Here is a 14,254-nt window from a genome sequence, read left to right as displayed (position 1 = left end):
AAAGCAAATAGGTCTACGTTATTTTTTAAGAGTTGATGAAATTTACCTGGATCTTGGAGTTTATGGTTGAGGAAAGCTTTCTTGTTGTGGTCATCGTCATCTAGTTGGACGGGGTCAAGGTCCTCTACGGTTGACCCCATGGCTTCTATGATTTCAGGGTCGCTGATGATGTCTTTCTTTTCATCGCCATCCGACCCCGACTTTGTTAAGTGCTATGCTTCCTCGGGTTTTCCTTTCAACTGTTGGGTGTATGTACAGTCTTGGCGGTGCGTTAGCATTCTCGAGCCGTGTGTTGCTCTCCTCGGATGCAGAATACTCTCTAAGGAGTGGGAAATTCAATGACTTGGTACAAGTGGGAGGGGACGACTTTCATGGCGTGTATCCATGGTCGGTCTATGATGGCGTTGTATGCCATGTCCTGGTCCATGATGTGGAATGTGGTTTCCAAGGTAACGTCGCCGGCCAAGACGGGCAATGGAATTTCTCCAAATGTCCGCTCAACTACATTGTTAAAACCTGTTAGTGTGATACAATGTGGCACTATCCTGTCCTCGAGCTTTATTTGGGTGAGAACTCGACGATGGATGATGCACGCACCGCTTCCATCATCGACCATGATACATCTTACATCAGTATCAAGAACACGTAAAGTAATGATAAGGGTGTCATAGTAAGGAAAGACCAAACCGTTGGTATCTGACTTATCGAAGATGATACTTTCTTCGAGTTCGTCATACCATTCATGGATGATTGACCGCTTGAGCTTTTGAGTGGTGGTGAACTTCACGCTGTTGATTGATGCGTCGTCGCCTCCTCCGATGATCATTTGGATGGTCCGAACCGGGGAAGGTGGTTTGGGTGGCCCTTAATGCTGTTCTCGCCCTTGGGAAGTTGGCCCTCCCTCGATCGCTCATCAAATCTTTTAGGTGCCCTTGGTGAAGCCTGTCTAAGGGTGATGCAGTCCTCAATCTTGTGACCCCGTTCCTGATGAAATTTGCAAAGGGCGTTTAACTTTCTGGTGCTGTGTCGGATTTCATCTTCAGTGGCCACTTTACATTTGGGCCGAGCTTTACTAATGCATAGACTGTTTTTAGGGGAAAACACAAAAATTGTGAGCTGATAATAAGGGGGCATACCTATTTCATTTCGGTGGATTGCCATTCGCGGCCTGGATGTACCTTCGTCGTGAAGTGGATGCGCATGAGAGTGCCTTTGATGTAAGGCTGATGTCTTTCTCGATTAGGTCGTGACCCTGCTAGATCTCTTCTGCTTTCGTTTCTTCGGTCTTTTCTAGATTCCATTTGGATCGAGTTCAGACGTTGAGTAGGTCCGTTGAGATCATCCTCGTCGGCTATTACCTCGGCACAATAGGCATTATGTATCTCGTCCCAAGGGGTTGGAGGGTATTTCATGAGTCGGTTTAGCAACTTTTTGGTCGCCCGCGACCTACTTATACTCAGCCCATTCTGGAAAGCGGCCACTGCCATTCCTTCAGATACATTCGAAAAGGTCATTCTTACGCGGTTGAATCGGGCGAGGAAGTCTCTGCGTCCTTCGCCAGGTGATTGCTTAATGGCGAATATGTTGCTCATCGAGTATACTGTTCAGTGTACTCGTTAGTCATGCTTCTAGTAGCTTATTTACCGCTGGTGGTGCTTCTTCCGTAGTGGACGTAGAGGCTCCCTTTCCATGAGAACCGGTAACGCTGCCATGAAGAGGGGTGAATCACTTCGTCTGGGTGAGGCGCTCGGTATCACGTTCTCCTCGTCTTTTTCGTGAGCTTCATTGATGGTATTTAGGAGATTAGTAGCAAGGGTTGCTACTGCTTTTAGTCTTTCTTCTCCATTTCCTGCCATGTTAGATTATGCAAGTAGGGGAAAGAAAATTTTGTACTTTGCTATTGGTGTGTTTTTGTAGATATAGAAAGACTATGATTTTGACTAGAAAATCCCTACAGACGACGCCAAATTATTTGACCAAAAAGTATAGTACTCTTTGTTAAACTAATTAAAAGATAACTGAGGTGAAAGGTGAATCCTAGTCAAGTATAATAATTCTTAGATCTAGCTAAGAGTTTAATTGATACCGTTTACTTAGTGCCTAGACTCGTGTATTCAATCATTAAATGCGCGCTTTTGTGAATAAATAAAGAATGAATGATGAGCAATAAATGTAAATAGGAAGAACAATTCCCAAATATCAAATGATGTAGAAGATTCTTCCTTCTACAACAAAATATGATAATAGATAAGAAAACGCACAATGCTTTCTTGGATCATATGAGTGGAAGGGAAGAATAATCGATAAAATCAATCACTATAGAAAGGTGAACTTTGTATTTTTTCTCTCAAGGGTCAACTTCTTACAATAGTTTTTTGGAAATGAATCTCACGTGCCTCTTGCCTCTCTCCCTTTTTCTATTTATATGGGATGTTCTCTGTATATTCTAAAAAAGTACAACATTTCATCTCTAGTCCCAAGACTGCACTAGCCGTTATTCCTACTCCTCGCTATTCGACCTTAGCTTCAACCGCTTGCTCAGCGACGGCTCGTTGTTGCATCGACCTCTGATTTGCCGCCAAATCGAAACAGTCTTCGCACTTAACGATCTCCCCACGGCCGATTTCCCAAGTCCGATTTTGATCCATACAGACATCATCCGCGGAGGAACTCTAAATTTGAATAAAGCTCTGTAAACACTACTCCGTTGTGGTTCCAAGGAATAGTGCAAAGAAGAAGAAATTTTGATTAATTTCCAATAGAACCCAAATATAGATACCCATGATTGTGTATATCTGTGCGCGTATCTTCTGTGAGCTATGAATTATTATTTTTTTGGTTTTAAAGTGAGCTGTGATTATTTTTTTCAAGTGACCTGTGAATTGTTAGAGTATGTATTAGTGAAGAAATTGTTAAAAAAAAATTCAACAAATTCCAATCGGCCCTGGATTAGTTCTGACAAGATTTTCTCTGGTTCTTATCAGTTGGAAACCGAGAAGCTTTGCGCAATCAAGGAGGCGATAGAGTGGAGATGCATAGGAATACTGGAGAACAAGAAGCTAATGGAGTAGTATGGTTTTGACATCCATTAATGGCATAACTCTCCAGTTGGTACTCGGTAGGGGAAGAATTGGTTGGGGTGGGTATAGGTATTAGGGATAAAAAAAGAGAAATATGGGTTGGGGTTTTAAAATGCAGCCACGTGTATGGAGGAATGGGTCAGTTAGATTAGAGGATAAATATGTTTAAATGGGCAGAAAGTGTCGAATAGTATAATCGAGGATTCATATAGATAATATTTAATAGTATAGAGACAAATATAGATAGACCTTTTCAGTAGATTCTAATTATTTTTAAAGTGACAAGTTGACTTGATAGTAAGACTGTATTACTAACCCCATATTTATTTCTTTGCATATTACTTATATATGTATTTTACCGATCAAGCGTGCCGGATAAAACCACTTGGAATAAGGTAGGGGCGTGCATTCGATTTATCGATTCGATTTTGACCCTTACCGATAATTACTTATCGATTATCGATTTATACATATGCTTATCGTTATCGTTTCAATAAGGTTTTGATTTTTTCGATTTCGATTTATCGATTTTTGGGGCTTATCGATTACACCAATAAGAAAATTTGCGGGATTCTACGGAAAGTATATTGCTATAAACACGCCTAGCTAATATGGACAAAAATAAGTTAAAATAAGACGAATACCGTTTATAACATAAAAACTGTGTCAACAAGCACATGCAACGAAACTAAAGTAAGGGATCAAATGTATGCCACAAACACTCCAACGGTATAAAAAAATAAAAATACATCATCACGGCTAATTCTATTTTCCATTAATTTGAACTTCATTCCCTTGAGCTTTAAATATGATCATTTCTTAAATGTGGTAGATGAAATAATAGGGTTAGGTACTTAGGGTAAAGGAAGGGTATTATAGAATAATGGTTAAAAAAAAGAATTAAGTATATCTTATCGGTTTATCGATAAACCGATAACCGAAGAGGACAAAATCGAAATCGATTACTCGATAAGAAAAATTTCAAAAGCGAAATCGAAATCGATATATCGATAAACCGATAACAAATAATCGATTTGATTTATCGATAAATCGATTCGAATGCACACCCCTAGAATAAGGTGTTTCCGCCCTTGCTTTTTGGTCAAGAATATTGGTCAATATATCCATCGACGGATATATATGTGTAATCATCTCATACATTTTTTTATTCACAAAAAGAAAAACAAAAAATCAGGTCCTTAATTCTAGAAAGTCCAAAAATAGTGGTGGATGGATCGACCTAAAGGATTCTGGTATATCTTCTTTATATACATAGTATAGTATAGTATAGGATAGGACCAGAGTATCCATTAATGGAAAAATTGGATTCTTCATATATCACCTAAAGGAAGGGAATTGCAGTGAATTCATCCATAAACGCACTATATATGGTGACTTCTCATTATCTCTTGGAATTAGTTATGACTTATGAGTATTTTATTGTACCTTTTAGAACCCTCTTAAGCAAACAAGGAATTTTGCAACAATTGCAATGATTGGGTTCAGTTCAATTAAAGAGATTTTTAATTTTAATATACTAGGGCATTTTGGACCTAGTACATCCGTAAGGACTGCTAGCTTATTGGCCGATCCATTAAGTCTAACCCTAAGACTAAATGCAGTCTATATAAATACCATTACCATTATGGGTGTAGGGAGATTCACTTATTCATACAGAAAACGGCTATAGTTTGTTCTCTGCATCATTAATTAGGGATAATGAGGTTGTGAAAACATCCGTTACGTGAGGACTCCCAACGACCAGTAATTCGAATTGGATTGCTACAGACGAGCCGCTTCCCTTATTAGCATTATTAATAGGGACGGCCCGACGAATTTTGTGGCCTAAAACCAAACTCTATGAGAGACCTTAACTTTTTAATTTTTTTTATTATTTATTTGAAGTCTATTTATTTTTTTATTTTTCTTAGATACAAAGTTATTAATAATTTTCTTATATCAAAAACTCTTAATAAGTATTTCTCAATTGACAATATAGCTAATCCATTTAATCTTTCTTGTGACATTATTGTTCTTAAATAAGATTTTGCCAATTTTAATTTTGAAAACTTCTTTCTGTTGAAGCAACGGTAACATGAGTTATGAACATTATTTCATAAGCTGGGCTACTATAGCTTATACCCTCAGCTGAAGCAATTTTCAATCGTCGGCATTTTCCTTTCCTCCTTAAACTTTTATAGTCTACTTTCTTTGTTACCCTCTTTTAAATAGTTGAGTTTGTAATTTAATATTTTGTTGATTCCTGTATCCTCCTAATTATAGGTAGGCTTGTTTAATCCTGGAGAGACATTTTACACTGCTGAAATAGTTTCTTAGGACAGTGCCCAGCACGATTCAAGCCAATCCGTGTATTTATTTACATTAATATTGCAGTGTTATTATTGATTTTTTTTTGCTCTCATTTCCTACAGTTGAGTTCAGGATTCTAGTTCGTTTATGTTACTGAATTCTAAATTAACAATTTATACATATTCAATATTTTTTGTAAGACAAATACAAATATTGGACTAATATTATTGGATTCGGCCGAATGCGCAACTCCTATGCTAACTTCGTCCTGGAGGCCATGTTCCAAAGGAAAGGTGACAACTTTAATAATTACGTAAAAGATATACCAAATTTATGTGCACCATTCTTATTGCCTTGAGATGGTGACAATCAATTCGTCCTTGAGTCATATATGGTTGGTAAGCATGGCCAAAAGGACATGATTGAAAGGTAAAAAGTGGTCCTAAGATGTTACACATACTTTGGAAAGTAGAGTAACTGAATGTTTCTTTATTTCCTAGCACAAGCCAAATAATTGGTGGAGATAAGAACATATCATTCAATTTATAAACTTATTCTATGCTGTAAGTATTATCATGTTTGAGGAAATAGTGTGAAATTGTCGGGGTACAGAAACAGTGGCGGATCCAAAATTTGGATACTATATCAGTTGAGAAAACTTTTTTTAAAATGTATATTTGAATTTAGGGGAAAGGGTCAAAAGTGTCCCTCAATTATGGAAAATTTGCCATCCGTTTGAATTTGGTCCCAACATGCCCTTACCTTAGCAGAGTGGCTCATAGACAGGGGCGGAGCTAGAAATCCAGTTACGGATTCGGTCAAACCCGGTAGCTTTTGCTGAGATAATGTATATGTTAAAAAATTCATTAAAATACATACAAATATTAAATTTGAAATCTAGTTATTAGCACTTGAAGTTGTCGTCCTAAAATCCAGAACACGTAAAGTTGAAATCCTGGTTCCATCTCTCTGCTCATAAACCCGTAGTTGAATCTGCCACTGTAGCTTACTGTTGTTGCCGCACACTAGATTTAATTTGAATTGATGTTGTATGTGGCAAATTGCTGTAGGCAGTTCAAGCCCAAATGACAGAACAATATAGGCAAAGGTAAGTCAGTAAAATTGCTACATAGAGCTCTTTCTTGATTCTACAGCTATTTGTATGGCCATTCTCAGGTGGTGAAGCAATTTGTCAACACAAGCAGTTCCACAGCAAATTGTGAAACAAACGAGTTCAAGATAATCCCATTTACACATCTTAGATGAACTGCAGATATTCAACAGAATTCACATGAAAAACATTCCATAAAAGTAGCGCTCGACTTCAAGAATACTGGACTTTCAACAACAGAAAAGTTCATAGCAAGACTGCAGATATATCATGTCTTGCAAATAATGTTTACATTGCATAATAAATATAGAGCAACACTAATTGCCATAGTTCTATGGTTGTAAATAACTAACCCGATAAACACTATCAACGAATAGTCAAACAAGGATGGACCATTGAATTACAAGACTAATCCAAGATCTCAATGTGTGCCTTTTACTTCCTTGTTTGAATAAATGGACAATCTTTGCCGGCAACGGCAAGTGGTCTCGACAAATTTGACAGGAAATTTAATTGCAATATCAGCCTACTCAAGAAGCTTATTGCAAGTACTCACACCAACAGCAGCAGCAAGATGCCAACCAGCATGCAAAAAAGGTGTTTCAGGAAAGACATCATCAGCGATGAAAAGAGCGCCACCTAACAATGATGACATTTTATGCACATTGTGGGCCATTCTCAGTTCTGGATCTTGGATTGCTCTTTTTGCAAATGCAACCTACAAAACCAAAAAAAAAAAAAAAAAAAAAAAAAAAAAAGGAGGGAAAAGATGGTTCCTATAAAGCATGTAAACACCAGTAGAAGAGAGTATAGAGGGAAGATATCACGATTAAAATCTTAAACATAGAACAGAATAAAATTGTACTGAAGTTCAGTTCGTTCTGAATATCACATTTGGAACTTCAATGTAAAAGAGAATAAATGGTAGTGAAATTTGGTTCATTCAAGCATCACATTTCGGTCGCAGATATCTACCTCCATAATTCCAGTGTGAACAGCAGAAACCATCAGAGGCTGGATCGGTAGGAGGACAGCAGATGCTGCCATCAGCAATTTTGGATTCTCATTTCTTAGTGCCCTTGATAAACACTGCAAAAAAAAAAAAAAAAAAAAAAAAATCAACACTTAAGTTGGCTTATTTTGAAGCTAAAAAGTTTCAGAGCACCACTTGTTGTAAAGCACCAGCAGAACAAAACTCAAGAGTTTAATTATAAAAACTTAAAAATATTGATTAAATATTGTTGTATAATAATAATAACTGATAATGACGAACTCAAAAACTAACTTGAATATGGAGGGATTTTTTTCTCCTTGAAAACTAATACTCCTACATGAGAGAGAAAGCTTGCTTCCACATGAAAGGTTTACAGAGCAAAATTTAAAGAGAGCTCGAAACATCAAGTAAGATATGCTCTTTGATACAAATGCAAGTAAGATATGCTCTTTGATACAAATGCGGGCAGTTTTATAGGCTCTGACTCAAACTATAAACATATATAGGATAACGGTGGTGTTTAGGCCAACTCGTGTGCACATCAACTATTACCACCAGAGCTACCGGTAATTCTATCCGCTAAGATTCAGATAGATAGGAAGAAATCATCTTAACTTACTAAAAAATAAAAGGGAAGGGGAAAGAGGGAAATGATAATTGAAACCACTCTTATTGTGTTATAGACTCCCATCGATACTACTATAAGTCTCTGCCCCACTTCACATTTTCTTTTGAAGTGGAAAATGGCCAAGCTAATCTCAAGAATGATATGAAAGGAGTGTTGTGGAAATACTTGCTTTATAAAAATGGGCTTGCTTCTTCTGTAGAAAGAAAAATTGTTACTTCTAGAAAAAAGAGTGGTTAATTACTAAAATGGTGGTATCAAAGAAGAAAGAAAAGCGACAGCAGAACAATCAGATATCTTTTCCACCAGAAGCTTTATACTCGGTTATTGATGATTAAATATAGCACCTTTGTTATTTGGTTATTCTTCTCTTGCTGAGCATAGCAACACACTTCGCTCCCCTTAGTCTCGCATATTGGAACCGCCAGTTTTGTGATTTATCTAGTAATAGTTAATGCATTGTAATACAGAAAACAACAACAACAACAACAACAACAACAACAACGACCCAGTATAATCCCACAAGTGGGGTATGGGGAGGGTAATATGTACGCAGACCTTACCCCTACCCCGAAGGGTAGAGAGGCTGTTTCCAAGAGACCCTCGGCTCAATACAGAAAACATACTTGTAATTTACATAGCACATAACATGTTTGTGAAATAATTAATTAAAACTTATTAGCCCACCAAAAATATGCCAGGAATCCCCTTTTAACAAGATACTATAGCTGGAGGTGGGCTGAACCTTACTAATCTACAAATATGGAACAAAGCTGCTATAGCTAAAGTATGCTGGGATTTGGCTCGTAAGGAGGATAAGTTATGGATCAGATGGATCCATACTTACTACATCAAAAATCAGCAATTCAACAATACTCCGGCCCCTCAACAGGCTTGCTGGATGGTTAGGTTGATCTTTGAAGCTCAAGGTTCCTTAGAGAATATTATACTTGCACAGACACCTAAGAAGAGCCTAATCAGACAAATATACTTCCATCTTTTTGGTGACTATGCAAGGGTTGAATGGAAAAGCATCATGTTTAACAATGCTGCACGACCAAAGGCAAAGTTCACAATGTGATTATTGATGCATGGAAGACTACTGACAACTGATAGGTTAAACAAATGGGGTATACATGTGAATACACAGTGTGCCTTATGTAAAGAGAGGGAAGAAACAAAGGAGCACCTGTTTGTGCACTGTACGTATGTAAGAGCTGTATGGACAAAAGTAAGGCATTGGATACAGTTACATGAGCCTGCTACAAGAGACTGGAGTGAATAAAGCCAATGGGTCATCAAGTGTTCAAGAGGGAAATCCCAACAAGCACTGATCTTCAAACTGGTCTATGCAGAGGCTATTCACCATACTTGGATTGAGAGGAACTTACGAATATTTGACCAAAGGAGTAGACAGTATGAAAACATTGCGAAGGAGATAGCTTATATTTGCTGTGTTCTGGCACCCCCTAGAATCAAAGCTCACCTACAGTCCCATGTCTTCTGAGATGATCAAAGTGTGGAGTAGGTAGTTTTGGAGTAGGAGTTTTTTCTTTGTTTGTTTCCTATTGATATAGCTAGCTTTGTTGGCTTAGCTATGGCTTTGTAATTGATTGCTTTGGTGATTAATAAAATTAAGTTAGTTACCAAAAAAAAAAAAAAATACTATAGAAAGAAAAAACAAACAAACTAGTAATGCTGGTACAATAAAAAATGCACATTATGTTTTTCGAAAACATAAGAAAAGAGAACATAGAATATTATCCCTTTCAAAATGTTAGCCAAAGCAAAATGTAGAAAAGTTATTTTCTTTTGATGAATCTTTTTAAATCTGCGCAACGTTGTGATTCGTGAACTTACTAAACATAATGGAATTTGTATGTGCTTCATAAAATCATTGAGAAAACAAACTCATAAGTCTAATATAGCATTGCTAGTAAAACTAATCACATTTAAACATGTATTAGTCCAGGGAATAAAACACAAAAAAATAAAAATGGTCATTAGGGGAATGGTGTAGCTTTAGTATTTTCTTTGAGGTACTTGAGACTTAAATGTCGAAGATTGCATCATCTTTTTTGGAGAAGTACTATCTGATAGAAAGTTCATAATGAATAAAATTTCTCAAAACACAAAAAGATGCTTTTCTCAAGGTAGTACACCAAAATTCCAGCATAGCTCTATCTAATTGGCATCCAAAAATAAGCATTTCTAGGAATTTGAGCACTCTAATGGAAAGGATCATCACTTCCATGTGTCGTAGATACCTCTCACATAATTTAGCAAATGGAGACCAAGTAGTCTATTCGAGCACACCCTCCTGCTATTTCAATGTCGATGGCACAGACCTTTCCTAATTCTTTGCACTTTTTTATTTCTGGTGTTGAAGAATTATGTAGTTATCAATAATATAATTTTCAGAAAGACTTCTTGTGTGATTAAAGATCCAAACAAAATTGCATGTTGTAATATCTAGGCAACATAAAGATCCTGAAAAGATTTAAAAATGAATGAACTGCTTAAGACTTACCACTGTTGCTGTTGCTATCATCGTGTAGTCAGCCCATCTCAGATACCGTCTTATTTTCCCTCTTGAAGAATGGTACAAAGTGGAGGCAATTCCAACTCCAATCAAAGAATTTGCATAAAGTTTGCAATGGAGATTCTTCCTGCAGCAACAAACAAAGAAATTAAAGATTATGCGAGTAATCAAATGTGGTCATCTTAAAGCAGCTCTAGAAAATTAAATTTCTGACCTTGGAGCCTGAAGTCCAAGTGCAATAAAAGGAAGAGAAGTGATCACATTAGCAATAGTTTCAGCAACAGTACTATCACCTAAAAGAAAAACAACTGATCGATTAGAAATATGTTGGAGGCAGTATGATACACCTAAGTAATAATAAAAGAGATTGCTCTTTGTATCTTTACCGTGGAGACAGCAACGGATGGGCCTCAGGCAACCAGGCCTTTGCTGCCAAACTCTCCTGGTGAACAAGATAACATGACGAGTCAAATTCTTATTCAACAAGAATCCTAACTTTGGATCTGAGTTGACAATTCAATCATCTACGTTACTTCAAGAAGATAGAAAAGCACCTCCGCACAAATGATTAGAGGTCAAGTGAGAGAACCTCATTTTTTTTCACTTACTGAACTATTAGCTGATGTCTTGTTCCAACAGAAAAACTTTCATGACGAGGTTGATGCAAGTCCCCACGTTGTTTTATCTCTTCCAATGCAAATGGTGAATGAGGCACCACTTGCACACCATGCACACCCGCTAAGGCTGTATTAGGCTTCAGTGAACTCTGGGTACCCATCTGCTAATTGGCAATCAGTCAAATGAATATGACTGATTGCCAGCATTAACACGCTGATACCAATATTTACCAGTTAACGTGCAATAATCCAACCACTTCTGTGCTTTTCTGTAACAAGGAAAGGAATCAGTCGAATTCTCATGTTTTCGAGTGATCAAGAATATATACTAAAATTCTTTTAAGCAAAGAAAATCCTCCAGAGAACACCAGGGATTCACCACAAAAGATCTTAATAAACTATAGAATTATTGCTTCACACAGCATTGTTTACAAAACCATAGGGTTCTTTACATTTTACACCCTAAATGTATGCCACCTTTTTATTTGCACTATATCATCTTCTTTTTTAGATCTACTCGCTAACCTGTTCATTTCTTTGCAAAACTTCATTTGGTGAGGGGAGAAATAAGGAGCTCAATTGTTTCTAGGTTTATGACTATCTGTTCTCAACGGTTATCTTTTAGGTATCCTCAGATGCATGGAATTTTTGTTTCTGCATTGAGGAGTAGGTACCAGAAGGTAAAGAAACTATCTCAGATTGAAATTTTAGAAGTTGCCACAATTTCTTGAATACTTTCATTATTGAACCACATCCGATTTTCTAGAAGCTTGAGCTTTGAATACTCCGGGAGTTAGATTACACTTCACTAGCTCAACTAATATACTTTTTAGTAGAGGCGGATCCAAGATTTAAACATTATAGGTTCCTACATAGATTTCAAGTGTAGTAACTGGGCTCACAGTAAAAGATTTATAGATAGTTAGTGGGCTTCTTAATAGAAATACACGGTCTGCACAAAAGTTACTGGGTTCTTTGGAACCCATAAACTATGCACTAGAGCCGCTACTGCTTTTTAGCCATTTTTTTTGTCTCAATAGGAACCATTACACAGTACAACTTGCATATATAGCAGCAGAATCTTATCATGTCAATGGTGAATCAGAGTCGTAACTTGTAACCTAGTAAAGTGACATAATGATTCAGAAATTGATCTAAGATCAAAATTTTCTATAAGAAGACATCAACTTCAAGTCATTAATTTCTTGCTAATGTCATCTAGAAACCTTCCCAAACAGTTTTTTAATAAAGACCAAATAACAACAATAAACTCAATTTAATACCACAAGTGGGGTCTGGGGAGGGTAGTGTGTTCGCACACCTTACCCCACCATGAAGGTAGAGAGGTTGTTTCTGATAGACCTCGGCTCTCGAAAGACAAAAAGAAAAGTAGTAGCACCAAGCAGTAATAACAACAAGACAGTAAGAAAACGAACCGAAAGGAACAAGTAATACTAAAACATCTAAGAATAATAGAACACAAGACTAGAACTAATACTCTCGACTACCTACTAGCCGTCTAACTTGTTTCTTGACCTCCGCACCTTCCTATCAAGGGGTTCCGAATAATGTACCTACTAGCCGTCTACCTTGATTCTTGACCTCCGCACCTTCCTATCAAGGGGTACCGAATAATGTACCGTAAAAAACTCTATTATGAACCTTTCATGGTGATTCATATCCCTTGTTTATCTCATGGTTTTATATGTCAATAAAAAGATTCCATTTTTCCTTCTTACATTAATTTAAGTTAATCTCATAAGCTTGCATTTTTTTATCAATTCACATATCTTAAAATGAATTTGAAAAATCTTGACTTTGGCATCAGTAGTCAGTTGCAAAGCTAAAAATTGACTTAATAGAATATCAAACAAGAGTTAATTATACGTATGTATAATTCCCTTCTTCACCCATAACCAGAATGACAATTAAAACTATATTGCTGAATCCTCAAATTCCTAGCAAAACCCATTTCCTTTTGGGTCAATTCCCCAATAATTGAAGCTTAATCAGTACTAATGCATATTCTGAATCTCAACATTAGGGTCATAAAGGTGGTACGGGAAACATGAAACTTGGGGGGGGGGGGGGGAAGGAAATCAAAATCCATAAAGTCATTATTATAAAATTACAGGGATCAATCTTGAAATTCCAAAAGAAAAAAGGATCTTGAAATTCGAGTGAGCAAGATAGGGAAAGAGAAAAGAACCTGTGAAATAGGTATGTGGCAATGCGCTAAATAGGGCGTTGAGGGGGCAGAGAGAGAGAAGGGTATTTAGGGAGAGAGATGAAGAAGCGTGTCCCAGCGGAGAACAAAATAATTATGGGAATATGCGAATGTACGCATCTTTTGTCTGGGGAACCTTGCGCATATTCGGGTGTTCCTTTGGCATATAGGCTGCTCAAAGGTCCGAATCTTGCTGCCTCTACTGCATAATTAGCCCAAATAGTCATCCACGCAACCTCTTAAATTAAAAATAACCGATATAGGTGTAAATATATATATATATATATATGTATAATTCATATATTATATATATAAATTGGTATATAATTAATGTATAATCTATGTATATAACTAAAAAAAATAAAATATAACCAGCTATTTACGTAAAATCCCATTATTGAATCAAAATCTAATGACTCTTATAGCATGTTTGGCCAAGCTTCTTCAATCCTAGAAGCATTTTTTTTTTCAAAAAAATAATTTTTTTTAAGTTGAAGTGTTTGGCCAAGCTTTTGGAAGAAAAAAAGGTGATTTTAAGGAGAAGCAGAAAAAAGTAGTTTCTCTCCAAAAACAATTTTTTAAAAGCATTTATGAGATAAATACACTTAAAATCAGTTTTTAAAAGCTTGGCCAAACACTAATTGCTACTCAAAAGTATTTTTCAAATTAATTAGTCAAACACAAATTGCTTCTCACCATAAGTACTTTTGAGAAAAAATACTTCTCAAAATAAACTGATTTTCGCAAC

The 14,254-nt window shown here is 36.6% G+C and overlaps 2 protein-coding genes across 3 annotated transcripts; both read right to left on the bottom strand.

Annotated features, from left to right (window-relative positions):
- Positions 1-319: 319 nt before the first annotated feature.
- LOC138889422 (uncharacterized) lies at positions 320-826 on the bottom strand. The gene has a single exon (XM_070172730.1). The coding sequence runs from the start codon at positions 824-826 to the stop codon at positions 320-322; it is 507 nt and encodes a 168-aa protein (XP_070028831.1).
- A 5,887-nt stretch (positions 827-6,713) lies between these two features.
- On the bottom strand, positions 6,714-13,714 carry LOC104215470 (uncharacterized). 2 transcript variants are annotated; one of them, XM_009765282.2, is made up of 7 exons: positions 13,489-13,714; positions 11,271-11,548; positions 11,049-11,104; positions 10,877-10,955; positions 10,651-10,789; positions 7,477-7,590; positions 6,714-7,219 (listed from the first exon to the last, which is right to left on the bottom strand). In XM_009765282.2, the coding sequence occupies exons 2-7, from the start codon at positions 11,438-11,440 to the stop codon at positions 7,028-7,030; spliced, it is 750 nt and encodes a 249-aa protein (XP_009763584.1). In that variant the 5' UTR covers positions 11,441-11,548; positions 13,489-13,714; the 3' UTR covers positions 6,714-7,027. The 2 variants fall into 2 exon arrangements, with proteins under 2 accessions (XP_009763584.1, XP_070027987.1); XM_070171886.1 differs by lacking the exon at positions 13,489-13,714 and adding an exon at positions 13,412-13,463.
- Positions 13,715-14,254: the final 540 nt, after the last annotated feature.

This window comes from Nicotiana sylvestris, chromosome 4 (assembly GCF_000393655.2).
Source record: "Nicotiana sylvestris chromosome 4, ASM39365v2, whole genome shotgun sequence".
NCBI classification, from domain to species: Eukaryota; Viridiplantae; Streptophyta; class Magnoliopsida; order Solanales; family Solanaceae; genus Nicotiana; species Nicotiana sylvestris.
The sequence above is the reverse complement of the archived record's forward strand: the minus strand, read 5'-3'. Positions and strand labels throughout refer to the sequence as shown.